At 40.5% G+C, this 17,163-nt stretch overlaps 1 protein-coding gene across 1 annotated transcript in view; it reads left to right on the top strand.

Moving 5' to 3' along the window:
- Positions 1 to 17,163, top strand: part of LOC126259243 (protein bric-a-brac 1-like) — an 885,843-nt gene that overhangs the window by 798,075 nt on the left and 70,605 nt on the right. Inside the window, exon 4 of the mRNA XM_049955867.1 lies at positions 14,640 to 14,669. Coding sequence (XP_049811824.1) covers positions 14,640 to 14,669 — 30 coding nt within the window. The remainder of the gene's footprint in view (positions 1 to 14,639; positions 14,670 to 17,163) is intronic.

The following is a 17,163-nucleotide window of genomic DNA, read 5'->3' as shown; positions in this document are numbered from 1 at the left end:
GATCCCTTGTCGTCACTACATTTTGATAACTGAACACAGCTACTGTATTGCTTAAGTGAAATGGTAACTGTTAACTCTTCTCTGCATTTCAGACATTGTTTTTGTGCTTGCTCCACTGTCCTTAATTTCAAGTTTTTGGCAATAAAAACTATAAAACTATTTTTTGCATTCCATAATTTGTAGATTGTTTTGCATTTTGCAAACATGTACACTAAGACTCTATATTTCCTTGTCCAAACGAATTTTCTTAATTCCCTCTGTCCACGTCCATAATAAACTCATTCCCTTCTTCAGTGAAAATAAACTTTGTAGCAAAATATCTCTCTCTCTCTCTCTCTCTCTCTCTGTGTGTGTGTGTGTGTGTGTGTGTGTGTGTGTGTGTGTGTGTGTGTATGTATCGTTGTTTTTTACAGGATATTTTCTGACAGACTTCACTGATGTAAATAAATACTCTATAACTAATAGTATGAACTCCTATTTCGGTATATTACAGAACGTATCTCACTGTTTTACTTTCGTAGCAGTTCGCAATTTATATGTCGCTTTCATGAGTTTATGATTTTGAATTTCCTCTGATCTCGTTCTTGATAATCGAGCTATTGTCCTGTGTTCTCTGGCAAATATTTTGTATTGCGCTCTTTAATTCTAATTTTTATATCAAGATTTCACATTAGAATCTAATCCATTTTTCATGTATTTGCCCTAAATTCCTTCCTTTTATTACTGATAAATCAGTTACTGCCAGTATTCAGGATGTAGCCATTTGCGTGTATGATATTCTCCTTACCTAACTTTTGATAGACATTAGTATTGCATTTTGATAGATCTAATTCTTGTAATTAGGTTTTAACTTTCTTTTGTCTCTGTATTAAAAATATTCTCACATTTTTTGTTATTGATAGTAATCCACTCACCAAATACTTTCTACACCTACAGATTTTAAAATTATTCCGATGACATAGCTCATAATCAAGCACCACTTCTATTCCAGAATAGAGAAAAAAAAACTGTCTGCGAGAGATTATTCAATATTAAGTTAATATCTCTCTTATGTATTACACGTAAAGGATGCATAAATAGCTAAACTTTTGTATTTCGATCAACATATAAAATCTGTTCCTTGTAATAGCTTCACTGGTATTCACAGTGAAATCAGTTACTATTTCTTGATCAAGTTATTATGTTGCGAGGGTGGTTTGAAAAGTTCTTGGAATCACCACGAGAGGTCAGCGCTAGCGCAACGAGTTGTGCACGTCAGCGCTCTTGGACGAGAGCTGTGGCGGTGAAGTGGCTCTGTTGTTCCCGGGTAGTGATTTGCAAAGATGGAAAAAATTGAGAGTTCAAAAATGGCTCTGAGCACTATGCGACTTAACTTCTGAGGTCATCAGTCGCCTAGAACTTAGAACTAATTAAACCTAACTAACCTAAGGACATCACACACATCCATGCCCGAGGCAGGATTCGAACCTGCGACCGTAGCGGTCGCTCGGCTCCAGACTGTAGCGCCTAGAACCGCACGGCCACTCCGGCCGGCAAAATTGAGAGTTTAGCAGTGATTAAGTACTTCGCAAAGAAAGGTATGAAAATAAGGACATTCATGCCGATTTCCAGAATACACTGGGGGCTCTGCTCCATCATATTCAGCTGTTGTCAAGTGGACAAATGAATTTAAATTTGATCGGGTGCGCTTAGATGATGATCCACGCAGTGGTCGGCCAAGATGTGTCACTACTCCAGAAATCATTGCAAAATGGTCATGGAAGATCTCCGAATAAAAGTGCGTGAAATTGCTCACGCTTGTCAGATGTCATCTGAAAGGGTATACCACATTTTAACCGAAGAATTAGAAATGAAAAAATTATCTACTACATGGGTGCCGTGACTCTTGATGCTGAATCAAAAACGCGTATGAGTGGACATTCGGAACAATTCTTGGCCCCTTTTTAGGAGAAACGAACAATATTTTTTGCGGCGGTTTGTGACCACAGATGAACCTAAAGTCCAGAGATAAAAACAACAGTCAAAGCAGTGGAAACATGGTGATTCTCCGCCATCAAAGAAAGCAAAGACAATTCCTTCGGCGGGAAAGGTCATGGCATCAGTGTTCTGGGATGCAAAGGGGATTCTGTCTGTAGATTATCTCCCCACTGAGCAAACAATTACTGGAGGATACTATGCTAACCTCCTGGACATTTTGCAAAAGAAGTTACACGAAAAATGGCCAGGTTTAGCGAGGAAGAAAGTCATCTTCCTTCAAGATAATGCGCGCCTGCACACATGTGCCGTCGCCATGGGAAAATTACACGAACTGAGGTATGAATTGTTGCCACACCCAACCTATTTACCTGATATGGCTCCGTCAGACTTCCATCTCTTCCCAAAACTGAATATTTTTCTTTGTGGACGAAGATTCACATCAAACGAAGAATTGGTAGCCAGCGTTGACAACTATTTTACAGGCCTGGAGGAAACTCATTTTCGAGATGGGATCAAAGCACTGGAACATCGTTGGACCAAGTGCATTAATCTGTAAAAAGATTACAATGGGAAATCACTTTTGCAACTATTATGGTTAATCTATTTCTCACAGATATACTATCTTTGGGCAATTTTTAATTTTTTCCGATCACTGAAAATGTCTATAACAATGGTTCCTGCACAATCCAGTGACGTATTTAAAGAACGACAAAAAAAAATTAAAAAACTGTGATTAAGTTTTCGTTTCTAAACTTTAATGTTCATTGACATTATTATTTAGATGAGGTCAGCGACTGGTAATTCCAGTTCCTATTGCTTTTGAATTTGTAGAAATTTCTAATTTTAATGTACTCATAGAGCTGACATTTCATATTCCACAACACAGTGAGATATTCGTATATCTGACTTAAAGAAATAAGCTAAAATGTTGCTCATAAAAATACCTAATGAATCAGTGTAATCGGTATTGAAATTTAATCTTTGGGGAGAAATAACATCTGATCATTAGTGGCAAGAAGAATATACACTAAAGCAAGATGACTGAGTTTCAAACACTAATCCGACACTCCTGAGAAAACTCGTAATTGATTTTATTGAACGCCAGGATGGTTTCCTGCGATTTGTCCCCATTTAGCAAAATCACCCCGTATAATAACTCTTGCTATAGAATACCACAAATTAATAAAACTTATTACACAATCATAGAGAAATGTGGTTTTCAAGTGGACCTGAAAACTTCCATATAAGTAAAAGTATGATTACATTAATGAAACTGATTTAATGTTTAGCTACTATAATATGTTGTTTCATTTTCTTAGAATGTTAAGGAAATTCCCCATATCGAGTCTTTCACACTCGCCATGATAGTTTTACAAAAACCATGATTCGATTCGTTCATTGCAACTGTCATTTCTATGTAATAATGACCACATTGCAATACAGAACAAACATCGACAACGGTTATAGGAGCTTCAGTCTGGAACTGCTTGACCGCCACGGTCGCAGGTTCGAATCCTGCCTCGGGCATAGATGTTTGTGATGTCCTTAGGTTAGTTATGTTTAAGTAGTTCTAAGTTCTAGGGGACTGATGACCTCAGATGTTAAGTCCCATAGTGCTCCGATCCATTTGAAACATTGGTAAGACGTTCTGTCATAAAAAAGAACTCGAATTCAACGGTTTATGCTAGTTAGATCAGGTGACTATCACCCACCATGAGCTACACCCACTTTTCTAATCAAAAGCAATTTCAACTTGTCATTAACTTTCAATTTATTTATTTTATTTTAATGTCTGCTGTACATAAACTGTAAGTTCAATGTCTTACGACATACAGTATTTCCATGCCCTGAAGGTACTAATACATTTTGAGCGAATTCGTTTCTTTTGTTTTCATGTCAAAACCAGCATAAACTGTCACTCAGTCATTCTTCTGAAATATATTGATTTTAATACATCTGCATTATATTTGCATATTACATCAAGATAGAGATAAGTCGACAGTATAACGATTTACTGAAGTTTTTTTACAGTTGCAACTTCATGAGATTTATTAATTGTCTCTTTTATTTAAAAAATAAAATGTAGATTAGATTCGACAGACTACACAAAAATTAAGGAGTGGCAAGCTATGCTGGAAATGCTATAAGACTGGAAGGGCAGTTGAGAGATAAAGACTGATAGGGGCAGCATATTTTGCGCCACTTAGAGTATCCCGTTGTTAAGGGGTGTGGAATATAAGACCTTCAGAGGAGAAAGATGAGAGGGGAGGGAACAAAGCAGCTTGTGTCTCTCCAGGGTCAGACCGAGCGGGGTGCCGTGCTATTCAGAACGCTGGATTCGTATTTGGGAGGACACCAGTTCAAAATTTTCCCAAAGCAGTAGAGGTAAATGTCGGGTTTGTTCCTTTGAATGGGCAAGCCTGATTTCCCTCCCCATCTTTCCAAATACCAGCTTCTGCTCCGTCTAATGACCTCGTCGCCGACGGAACTTTAAGCGTTGCATCATCTCCCAGTACCTACTGCAATCTACATCCTTCTGAATCTGCTTAGTGTATTCATCTCTTGGTCCCCCTCTGCGACTTTTACCCTCCACGTTGCCCTCCAATACTAAATTGGTGATCCCTTCATGCCTCAGAACATGTCCTACCAACTGATCCCTTCTTCTAGTCAAGTTGAGCCACAAATTTCTCTTCTCCCCAACTCTATTCAGTACTTCCTTATTAGGTATGTGATCTACCCATCTAATCTTCAGCATTCTTCTGTAGCACCACATTTGGAAAGCTTCTATTCTCTTCTTGACCAAACTATTTATCGTCCATGTTTCACTTCCGTACATGGCTACATTCCATACAAATACTTTCAGAAACGACTTCTGACACTTAAATCTATACTCGATGTCAACAAATTTCTCTTCTTCAGAAATGCTTTCCTTGCCATTGCCAGTTTACATTTTACATCCTCTCTACTTCGACCATTATCTTATATCCTCCTTTCAAGACACAGTCAATTCCGTTCAACTGCTCTTCCAGGTCCTTTGCTGTCTCTGACAGAATTACAATGTCATTGGCGAACCTCATAGTTTTTATTTCTTCTCCATGGATTTTAATTCCTACTCCGAATTTACGGCTATTGCACCATATTTGATTTTACTGGTCGAAATAATAAGCGAGATGTGTAGTAATTCGCATTCTTGGGGAGAAGGCAACAGTTGTCGGAACATGCATTAGCGAGCGAGCGAGCTCTTGTATGCCTGAGTATTTTGTCTGTCATAAACTATATTTATGTTACACAGTACGAGTATGAGTTGAAACGCGATATGGATGGCTGTACGGAGAAAAGTGTGGAAAATAAAATAGCACATGCAGCTGAACACTGATATTTCTGAGCGACGTAATACATTATTTAAGAGAGTTCTCGCTTCGTAATAAGCAATGGTTCTAAATGCTATGTAGCCTGGTTTTTATGACACACTTACTAGCGATAAATCATCTAAAACAGCTATTCCGCATCGAAAACAATGTTACGCAACGCATCTATTCGCAATGTCCTTGTTAATCACATAAGGCGTCTCGACATCTCAGTTTCATTTATAGTGGAAATACATTTACGATTATTTTCTTTAAAAAGCATTTAACGATACTTTTTGTGAATGGACATAGTGGAAGAGTAAGTTACATATGGAGAACAGTAATTGAAGTTCAGAGTACAGCGGAAAATTAATTAAGTTCGGAGTACAGAGGAAAATAGTATAGAACCACTTGTATAGCGGCAAAGTCATAACGTGCCTGAAGATGCGAGGGAAATACAGTGTGTGTTCTCTTTGTTGAACAGCTGGACCCCAGACTTAGGCCTACCATAGTCGAGGAAGGAACGATCATATAGTTTGGTATCGAAGCCAGCCAAGCTGTCATCTAGCTCATTTATATCCGTAATCTGCGGATATTTCGTCTATACTAAAATCACTCAAATCTCCCTGTATCAACGGGGTAAGATAAACGATGTTCAAAAACTAGCCTTAAAGTGCAGCAAAATTAGTCACGTTAAAATGACCATAAGTGTCTAAAAAATTACAGACCAGTCAACTCTTTACCATCAATTTCGAAAGTCAGTGGACGGGTCATACTTCTTCGGAATCAACGACGAATCATTTCTACCAAATACCGAATTCGGAATTAATCCAAGACATTCAGTTCCACTGCAGCTGATGCGGCTAGTGCAAGCGATCATAAGTGCCTATACTGATGCAAAATTCACGGCAGTCATATACTCCTGAGCATTGCTCAAGATTTTAACACAGCGTGGCATAACGATTTATTGTAAAAATCAATAATATTAAAATTCAGCGGTATATTGTAAGAATAATTACTTGGTATCGTAAAGGCAGTACTTTTAGTGTATTCATTGGTGATACAGCTACACTATGTGATCAAAAGTATCCGGACACCTGTGAAAATGACTTACAAGTTCTTGGCGCCCTCCATCGGCAATGCTGAAATTCAATATGGTGTTGGCCCAACCTTAGCCTTGATGACAGCTTCCACTCTCGCAGGCATACGTTCAATCAGGTGCTGGAAGGTTTCTTGGAGAGTGACAGCCCATTCATCACGGAGTGCTGCACCGGGGAGAGGTATCGATGTCGGTCAGTGAGGCCTGGCACGAAGTCGGCGATCCAAAACATCCCAAAGCTGTTCTGTAGGATTCAGGTTAGGACTATGTGCAGAACAGTCCATTACAGGGTTGTTATTGTCGTGTAACCACTCCGTCACAGTCCGAGCATTACGAACAGGTGCTCGATCGTGTTGAAAGATGCAGTCGCCATCCCCAAATTGCTCTTCAACAGTGGGAAGCAAGAAGGTGTTTAAAACATCAATGTAGGCCTGGGCTGTGATAGTGCCACGCAAAACAAGGGGTGAAAGCCGCCCCCCCCCCTCCCCCCATGAAAAACACGGCCACGTCTGGTAGATGTCTGCTTATTACACATTACGACCCTCTTCAACCGTCGGCGGTCACTGTCAGTCAACAGACGAGGTTGGCCTGTACGCTTTTGTGTTGTACGTGTCCCTTCATGTTTTCACTTCACCATCACATCAGAAACAATGGACCTAGGGATGTTTAGGAGCGTGGAAATCTCGCGTACATACGTATGACACAAGTGACACCCAGTCACCTGACCACATTCGAAGTCCATGAGTTTCGCGGAGCCTCCCATTCTGCTCTCTCACGATGTCTAACGGCTACTGAGGTCGCTGACATGGAGTACCTGGCGGTAGCTGGCAGTACAATGCACTTAAAATGAAAAACGTATTTTTTTTGCGGGTGTCTGGATACTTTTGATCACATAGTGTATATATTACATCGTCAGCAACCTATCGAAAATTCACAGCAAACTCTAACGGGCTCTACTACTGTTTCGAAAATGGTTAACTGAATTCCGGATCAAAGTAAATGTGGGAAAAAGTCAAGCAACCTTTTATCCTAGAAAAGACATGATTTACAAACTCTGCTGCTCTTATTCAATGACAGTATTCCTTGGAGTGAATTCGCTAAATGTCTTGGAGTTCACTTGGACAAAGGCCTTACCTTTAAGAAACATAAACAGACGTAACTAATAAAGCGACGGTTTGTTAGCTGCCTTATGTCCCTTAATACAAAGAAAATCATCTCTAAATGAGAAAAACAGACTCCTACTTTACAAATAAAAAATAAAACCAGGAATGTTGTCTGCCTGACCCACATGAGGCGTCTACGCATATTAACAAACTTCAGGTTTGCCAAAATAAGACACTGAAATTATGAAATGATGACATGGCATTATTAGCTGGGAGACTCATCCAGCCCCATCTGGGGTTGTTCTTTCTATAAGAGGTTGTCAGATGAAAACCGAGCACCTACGACGAAGGGACTACGGAAAGGTTCCGTTCAAAAGTTGTCATTTATCCCACTGGGAGACAAGAGGATCAGTTCCTGTATTGTAGAACGCGGTCGGCCACTGACGGACGCACAACTGACCCACTCTTGCATTTCCTCCTCCGGCTGAAACCGACGTCCATGCATGCCTTTCTTCTGGTCGCCAAAGACGTTGAAAGATCAGGTCTCTATAGGGGATGTTGCATTGTTTCCCAACCAAATCGCTGAAGTGTAGCCGTCATCCGATTAGCACTGTAGTGGGTGTTATTGTGCAAATGGATGATTCCGTCCGACAGCCCGAGGGCAGACGGAAAAACGAACATTGGGGCATCCCACATCTCCCCCACCAAAGAAATCTAAAGTTGTTCATACAAATTCCAGTAAGGTCATGGTGATCTCCTACTTCGGCTGCAGGGGCCCCACAACCAGTGCGCAGCGCTATGGAGAAACTTTGCAGAAACAGCGACGCGCCATACAGTCAAAAACACCCAGGAATGCTGTCGGACGGAATCATTCTCTTGCACGTTGACGCCCGCTCCCACACTGCCAGTCGAACGAAGACTAAGCTTCAGCGATTTGGTTGGGAAACACTGCCGTATCCTCCGTACAGCCCATATCTTTCACAGTGTGATTTTCAAATATCTGCAGACCAGAAGAAAGACAAACATGGACATCGGTTTCAGTCGGACGAGGAACTGCACTAGTGCGTGCGGTTGTCGATGCTTCAACGACCGACCGCGTTTTACGAAACAGAAATTGATCGACCCGTCTCCCAATGGGATAAATGACTTAACGCGGGTGGTGATTACTTTTTAATGGAACCATCCCATGGTCCCGTTGTGGTGGCTGTTCGGTTTTCATTTGACTGCCCGTCATACTTGGCGCCACTTCTCCGACGTGGGTGTCGATGAAGATGAGATGAAATAAGTAAGAGAAACTCCCAGTCGCCCATCCTGCCACCTGCCTCAAAGCGAAGAAAATCTCTGACTTGGCCGAGAATCGAACCCGCGACCCTCAGTCCAGAGGCAGCAAATCCACCCACGAGCTGCGGACAGTAAGGCACTGGGAATAATAAAAATGCTCCATGTCACGTTAGAAACTCGCATTAATTCGTCAGTTATCCACATATGACCTCCATGACCAACACAAACGTGAGCCTCCGTTGTTTGTACTATTCCCAAGTCAATAATACAAAGTGATGCTGATATACAAAACCATAAACTTTGTAATCACATATTCTTGCTCGTATATTACAGGTTCAACATCACTGTAAATAATATTTTGATATTTTTTGTATTAATGATGCATATTGTCCAGTACTTACGTCTAAGGATTCTTGTAAATCTACCATTGTTCAAAATTTAATGATGAACTAGTCATTATAAGCATTGAATATATGTTCATCTAAACTTTATCATGTTGTGGGATTTTTACTACCTCCGTAGTAAATGTTTTGCCCCAGTATTGTGATGTTATGAGAGCTAACAAAAGTTGGGTTAAAGATCCTCAGGTTAGAACCATACAAAATACGATAACTAAAAAAAGCCAGTGGAAGACAGGTAAGCCTAATGCGACTGCTAAAGACGACGTAAATTGCGTCTATCTGCAGTATACAATAATCCTTTCACGGAGATTTTTGATTCTTGTTCGATGCTTGGGCAGTCAATAAATTTAAATCTGTCAGTAAATTTAGAAGAGTTTTTTAACTTCTTATTTTCACGTGTTTGTAATCATTTGACGTTTTTTTCATATCGTCAGGCCCTTAATTCGCAATCGGACTTTCCTTGAAAAACTTCAGATGACTGCAAAGACTGTGTTCCATCAAGGCCAGCCGATGTTTCATATCGCCCTCGTCCAACTTAGTTCCATCACCTACAGTTTCAATACCAACAATCAATCAACACTAGAGTCTTAGCCTCCAAGAGAGTGGTTGAAGTCGATTCCTTGTGCTTCAGTACTAAAGTGTGCGATTCGTCGTGGATTATTTGTGTTCCTCTTGTGTCCTTATTCGTATTTGTCATCACACATACACACTACGGAATCACTGTAGATATACAAGTTAGAAAATCATTACATCGAAGCAGGTGTCATCTGTACAAGAACGAACTATGTAAAACACAGGAAAGGAAAATTCGAAGTGACTTTTCTTATTTATATGGATAATTTAGCGTATTTTTTGCTTAATATTGTAATAAATAAGAGTGCATCAGTGATGGCATCTCCGAAATCGTGTTCGCCAGAGTGTGATTCTAAGTGCCAAGTTTTTCAGCCAATAAATGTTAGTTTGCTTCCAGTAAGATACAGAATATTTAGATTTTGTGCAGTTTTCTCTGCATGGCACGTGCGAATACTGGAATGTATAAAATATTGGAATAAATGAGAATAAAATGTTGAAATGCGTGGCTTTTTAAAATGTATTGAATTAATGAGATTAATTTTTCGGCATGAATGACAAGCACAATAAGCTGAGCTATGCCTGGAAATAAGTTCGTATTAGTTCATATTATTTTGCAGGGGGGGAAGTAGTTTCTTCCTCCGCTGTAGATTTGTGCTTACCCTTCTTTACAATTTGGTCGCCGTGTTCGAAGTCTTGACCGGGTTCCCATTGAACTCATCGGATCTTCGTATTTTCCAAAGTACACAGGTGGGCTTCAGTAGTTGTAATTATCGAACTGTTTGAAATAACAACTTACATGACCTTTGTGTTAATAAAACAATACTCTATTTTTCCGAACGGTGCACATATGAAATACATACTCCTCACTTGTTCATAGCGACCCCAAAATCGCGGTCTACAATTACTCGCTTAAGAATGGCGTGCTTCTCCCTCGTTCACTAGCTGAGTGCGAATCCTTCCTTCCCACTACTGGTACAAGAAAAACTCCTCTGTTTTTTAACAACTGAAAATAAAAAATATCTGACGGAAGGCATAGGTTCTATGACAGGCTACCGCTTCATCTTTTCTCTTTGCCAGTAAAGAAGACGAAAACCTAAAAGAAATGCAAAAGGTTTATCACAAATGTTTCTTGTAACCAGATGCAGTCGATACGTGTCTTTCAGTATTATTTATCTGCGTTTGTGCCCCCTACCCTAATGAGTTTGTCAACAGGATGCTGAAGTTTAAGAAAGAAAAGTTAGATAACATAGGGAAATTAATTTTTGTGCAATACCCTGCTGCCCTCTCCATAGGCGGTGAAATCCTCTTCTAGTTAGCTCTAGAGATTTACTGAACATCAGGTGCCCACCGTATAGCGTCCATGAAAATTACGAAATAATTTGAAAATAGGTTATGTGTTTGTAACTGCTGAGAAGTTAAAATTAATAACCGGTAGCTTTATCCGTTTGAATCCCTGATGTTACGGTTTTTTTTCCTTATGCACTTAATGGAATTTATTTTCCCCATATTTTTCATCTTTCTAATCACAAATTTAAGAGGAAATCATTGTAATGAACAAGACAAGATTTCCTGCGGTTATTTATGAAAAAACCAGCACAAGAAGCGAGTTTACAGGGTAGTCTGTGCTCGCCTATGTCGATTTTCCTCTAAGCGTTGAGATTTCCTTAGAATGGACATTACACACGCAGCAAACAGATGCAGTGCACATAAATGCCGAACAGTGTGGAAGGTTCACGCAGCGCACTTCCAGCCTGCACTGAATGACGTGCACTCCGCATCAACACCGGAACGATTTACAGCCCCTTGCACTGGTTCACCCTCTGATAGCAATTTACTGTCATCCAATACCCAGAAGTTACCTTAGCTACTTCACAGAACAAGCTGGCAAACCATGTCATATTCCCAACGACGTCGGCTGTCGAGAGGCCCTGCCTGGTCACAATTGCAATAAACCGCAGTCAGAGATCTGGTTCAAAAAAATGGCTCTGAGCAGTATGGGACTCAACTGCTGAGGTCATAAGTCCCCTAGAACTTAGAACTACTTAAACCTAACTAACCTAAGGACATCACACACACCCATGCCCGACGTAGGATTCGAACCTGCGACCGTAGTGGTCGCGCTGTTCCGGACTGTAGCGCCTAGAACCGCTTGGCCACTCCGGCCGGCAGTCAGAGATCTTTCGGCAGTTAAAAAAATTAGTATTAAGCAAGTTTCTTCTGAACCGATATTTGTCTGTTATGATCTACCACAGCGGCTCCAAGTAAATCTCGTATAAATTATTCAGATGTGCATACGGCCCTGCTGAATGGCATTTCGCCAACATCATAGAACCCGATTCCCAGAAAGAACAAACTACGTAACTTTGTGACAACGCAGCGGTCGTTTTTGCAGTCAGGGTGGAAGAATCATGACAACACTGTTATCTGTATTATATCCGTCAAAACTGTCTCAGAATTAACCGCTGATGGAATCAAGAGGTTTTTCCATCCAACGAAAGGTTTCAGCACCTGCACAGATTCATGCAGGTACGTGCATATGAGCAATGTAGCTGAATATGTGTCTCGAGTTTCCCACTGGAAGTAAATGAAGCTATCGAGAGTAAACAGAATGCCACATACTGCGCTTATTTCCTTTCCCGTTAAGATTTAGCTTTTTTTCTAAAAAGATCACGTGAGACCAGACACTAGCACAAGTATAGGGGTATATGGAAGGACCCCATTCAAGTTACTTTGTATTCTCCCGAACTGGCTTAGGGAAGTGATAGGAAACCTAAAACTGGATGAGAGGACTCTGATTCGAAAGAGGCTCCTCCTCTTATTACTGGAATCGAAGGTAGGCAAAGCCCATACTTCCTGCCTTCCCACATCCCATCATCCTCTATCATCCCATATCCCGCAACAAAAGGAAAAAGTATCAGACTTACCGAATGCACGCGATGGGTGCATAACTGCCAACGTCAACAGTTCATAGGACAACGCGTAGAAGTTAAGCATTTAATTGAGGACGTTATCATGCAGGCTATAACCATAAACTATACACCCCCGTCTTTATTACGCTACCACTGACATTCCGAACTTAAACTCTGTCCCCCCTAAAGGATTAGAACTGTTTACACCCAGGGCAAATAAGGCTTTGGCAATTAATCCTTATGATTAAATAAAACTCATCCAGGATGAGTTTGAAAGGGAACAAGGGAATACACAAAGCTCTCATCGACTCTTATGATGCTGATGTCACGGCAACTGCAGAAACTGTGAACATGCTTAAATGTGGCTTCATGTCATTTACTAGAGTCGTTTTTAATGTCACATTAGTATTATCGAAGGTTACTTGTTCACAATAATGGAAAAATTATTACATGTAATGTGCCAATGGTCGGTTGTTTTCGCTGCTGTGTTGCTATGGACTACTTATATTGAATATAGCGTTACTTTGTTCATTTTTTTTTCCCGAGAGTCCTCGTCGGAAGCTTGTACGACCCTGAGAGTTCTTCAGCCTTCTTACAGCCAAAAGTCTCTTTTTGAGCTCCTGTGTTTCACTAGGCGAGGTCACTAATAAGTAACTCCCATTAAAAAAGACTGCGAAGTTTGTTGTTCGTTATCTCCAACGCACATTGTTGGATAGTGTCATTGTCTTCTCCGGCAGGAATAAGAACGCTGTACTATCGTATGAATCCCACGTAACTTCTTACTCTAGATACCAGTGCTCCGTGAAATATGGGAACAACCTCTGACTAATCTCGCACGTGTTTGTTTTTCCTCTTTCTAGATTTTAACCTCATTGTTACAGGTGGATGCTAGCTCAATTATGGACTGGAGTGGGTGAAGTAATCGGGTTATGCTAGTTTGCGTATGGCAGATTTAAGCAAACAACGTAAACCCAAAACTAGGATAACTGAAGAGTAAATTGAAGTTAACCCTTCCGAAAAACGATACCATCTTCCCTTGCTAAATCGCATTTCTTAATCCACCAGCCGTGAAAAGCTTATTTGTTAACATTCATTCCAGACAAGAAGATTTTCTTCCTTTTTGTTTCCTCTTGCTTCTGAGGTTCAGCAAAACTTTGCATTCTAGTCTGTTGTGTGGTGTTTACTTTCTTGTTCAATCGGTTACTTGTTGTCGCATCAATAACTTCGTCTACACTGTTCTCAGTATCCCGCATGTATCGTTGATTGTCCTGTTTGACATTTTATTTCTGTTCCACTTCTGAATCATGCAAAATGTTTGTTACACTGATCGTCTACCTGTTTTCGTGCTTACACTGAGAGCGTTCTCTTCGATTTTTGTAATTACACGTTGCTCTTCGTATTTGTCTATCAATTCTCTGTCAGTTTATTTCAGCCGTTGAAAAATATTTGCATGTTGTCAGTTGTATAACAGTGGACATAAATCGATGTATCCTTATTTCTGTTGACAGGTGTTCTTTCGTTTGAATTTTGGTGTCATTTAATTTAAGTAGCTTTAAAAGTGGCAAATATCTCTCTCTTTCAGTTGCACATGTATCTCTATGTAATCGTTCGCAGGACTTTGTTCTTTATTCGCATAACATTTCTCTCAAATCTTGCACAAGGGATCATCTTCTTGAGCTGCTAAGGCAAATTCGTAACGTCATCCTGCTGCATTCGTTCAGATGCAAACCGTCCGAAGCTGTGCTACTAGTCTTTCTCCCTCACTTGAAGTTGGAGATACGAGGTTGACTTTCATTTCCGAATTTCCTGCAGGCACTGCAGCTGGAGGCTTGTTAATTTATTTTATTGTGGCATTCAGAGAATGTATAACAGCGGCGTGTGCAGCTTGTGCCAACGCGGTGCACTTTTCAGTTTTATTTATTCACTTGTTTTCCTTTCTTGCTTTGCAGGATGGTCACGGTCCGGTGGACAGTACTCAGGTTGGTTCTCCGTCAGAAATATATTACGTCTGCCCACGAGGTAGCCATAGATGTAGACATCATTACTTACATAAAATAAAACCATTATATCTGTGAAGTCTTAAACACAGTGTAACGCGCGATGACAGACCTTTAAAATACATAAGAAGCCACAGTCCAGTTTACTGAATCTTACGCTTAAATCCCTACTGTACGAGTCATGCTTTGTTTTCGATACAGCATACATAAGTACAAATAGCAAATATATTGGATAGACAGAAGCCACAAAATATACTAGAAACTTTTCCTCCAAGAATAGATACAAAACATGTTTTTACACATAATTGCTCATTATTCGGTGATGTCTCGAAACTCTCAAGGACTTTCACACATTTCATGGAACTACAGTAGTTACAAATTTTGTCACACTTCAATGATTTTCAGTGAGTGATTTCTCATTTGTATTAAGGAGAGCTCATTTGTATCAAGCAGAGTTCCATGCTGAGATTGTTTGCGAATCCAAACCTATAATTACTCGGATGTCTTTGGAATACACTTCGAATTTTTTTCAGACTGACACAGATTGCCTCTGGATCACGGGGACCCGGGTTCGATTCCCGGCTGGGTTGGGGATTTTCTCTGCTCAGGGACTGGGTGTTTGTGTTGTCCTCATCATTTCATAATCATCATCATCATCGTCATCATCATTCGTAACAGTAGCTAGACTGACTTTGTAAAAATTGGGGCTTTGTACGGGCGCTGATGACGGCGCAGTTGAGCGTCCCACAAACCAAACATTATCATAATCAGACTGAAACAGACATCGGAAACAGGAAGCATGTCGATTCCTAGGCATTTTTTTCGCCACCACGTTACAGCTTAGCAGGTCGTATCGTTTTTTCGTAGCCATGACCCATTCGTCCTAGTCACCAAAATACTGGCGACGCGTTGCTGCTACACAAAGAATAATACGACAAAATATAACACGACAAGATATTCCTGAAGTTACATTTCTCACAGTTCAACCCCTCTCCTGAATCTACAGTGGTGAACTGTAAAAATATACAGAAAATATATTAAATCCGTTAAACATAGGGGATACGTGTAATAATTCTTATAACACTTTGTCAAAGATGCCGGTGCAGTGTTCCGTTGTGATTCCTCACACGGTACTGCGCCACCTTCACCGAGAGTGTTCAGATCTGCATCGGACGTCAACATTTAGGTTTCTTGCGGGTTCCCTAAATCTCTCCAGGCAAATGCACGGATGATTCCTTTGAAAAGGACTCAGCCGATTTCCTTTCCCATCCTTCCCCAATCCAGCACCAAATGACCTCGTTGTCAACGGGACTTAAAATCCTAATCGTCCTCGTGTGCCACCGACCTTACAGCGGCTCGCGCACGATTTTCTAATCATACATAAAGCTGCCAATTTGTAAAACATGCAGAGCGATTTAACTGGCGACGCGTTCCACACTTTGTAGATCGTGGTTTTGCCTAATACGTCAGAAAACAAAAATCTACCTTTGCTGCTACACAAAGAATAATACGAAAAAATATAACACGACAAGATATTTAACGTTTCGTCGTTGACATACCTTAGAGCCATCTGTTCAGGCCCTTTGAACTGTCACATACTGACTGATTCGCGATACACTGAAGGAACACAGAACCACACTTTAGCCGACCGGGGTGGCCGAGCGGTTCCAGGCGCTACAGTCTGGAACCGCGCGACCGCTACGGTCGCAGGTTCTAATCCTGCCTCGGGCATGGATGTATGTGTGTGATGTCCTTAGGTTAGTTAGGTTTAAGCAGTTCTAAGTTGTAGGGGACTGATGGACTGATGACCTCAGAAGTTAAGTCCCATAGTGCTCAGAGAAATTTGAAATTAGAACCACACCTTAATCGAACATAACAACATCGTATCTAGCAACTATGCAGGCTGAAAGGTACAAACAAGTGTCAGTGTGGAAATGTTTCAAAATACGATATCTTGTAAACGGCTCTCACTAGAATCTTGCAACGAACACCACTGACGTTCTCATTTACACTACTTCTAGTTTGTTAACGTCTGCAGACACTGCTCCACTTAAAAACTGTATATTTGTACAAAAATACAATTTATAAGTATTATATCAATCTGTTTATTGGCTTAAAATACGAGTCCCTGACTACCAATCCATTCTGTGAAAACCGCACATCAGTACCACTTTCTGTTTCCTCAACGTTTGTGGTGCAAGTTTTGGGTGATTCACCCTGTATACAATTTTGCACAACTGGTATTTTACCATTCTTATGAGCGAAAGTAACCTGCAGATTTCTCAGTTGTCTGTACTCTTCGCTGTATGTAAAGTTCGCCAGAAATGTAAGCAAAGAAAGGGATTAATTCTGCAGCGTACTCATATTAAAATCTAAAAGGAATTCCGAAGGGCCAGGCACCTTATTCAGCAGTTCCCGTATCTTTTCAGGAATAGACGTAATTTTTTTATCATCTCATTCATTTGACTATTCTACA

The sequence above is a fragment of the Schistocerca nitens genome, chromosome 5, assembly GCF_023898315.1.
Source record: "Schistocerca nitens isolate TAMUIC-IGC-003100 chromosome 5, iqSchNite1.1, whole genome shotgun sequence".
NCBI classification, from domain to species: Eukaryota; Metazoa; Arthropoda; class Insecta; order Orthoptera; family Acrididae; genus Schistocerca; species Schistocerca nitens.
Note: the sequence above shows the minus strand (reverse complement) of the source record. Positions and strands in the feature narration are given on the sequence as shown.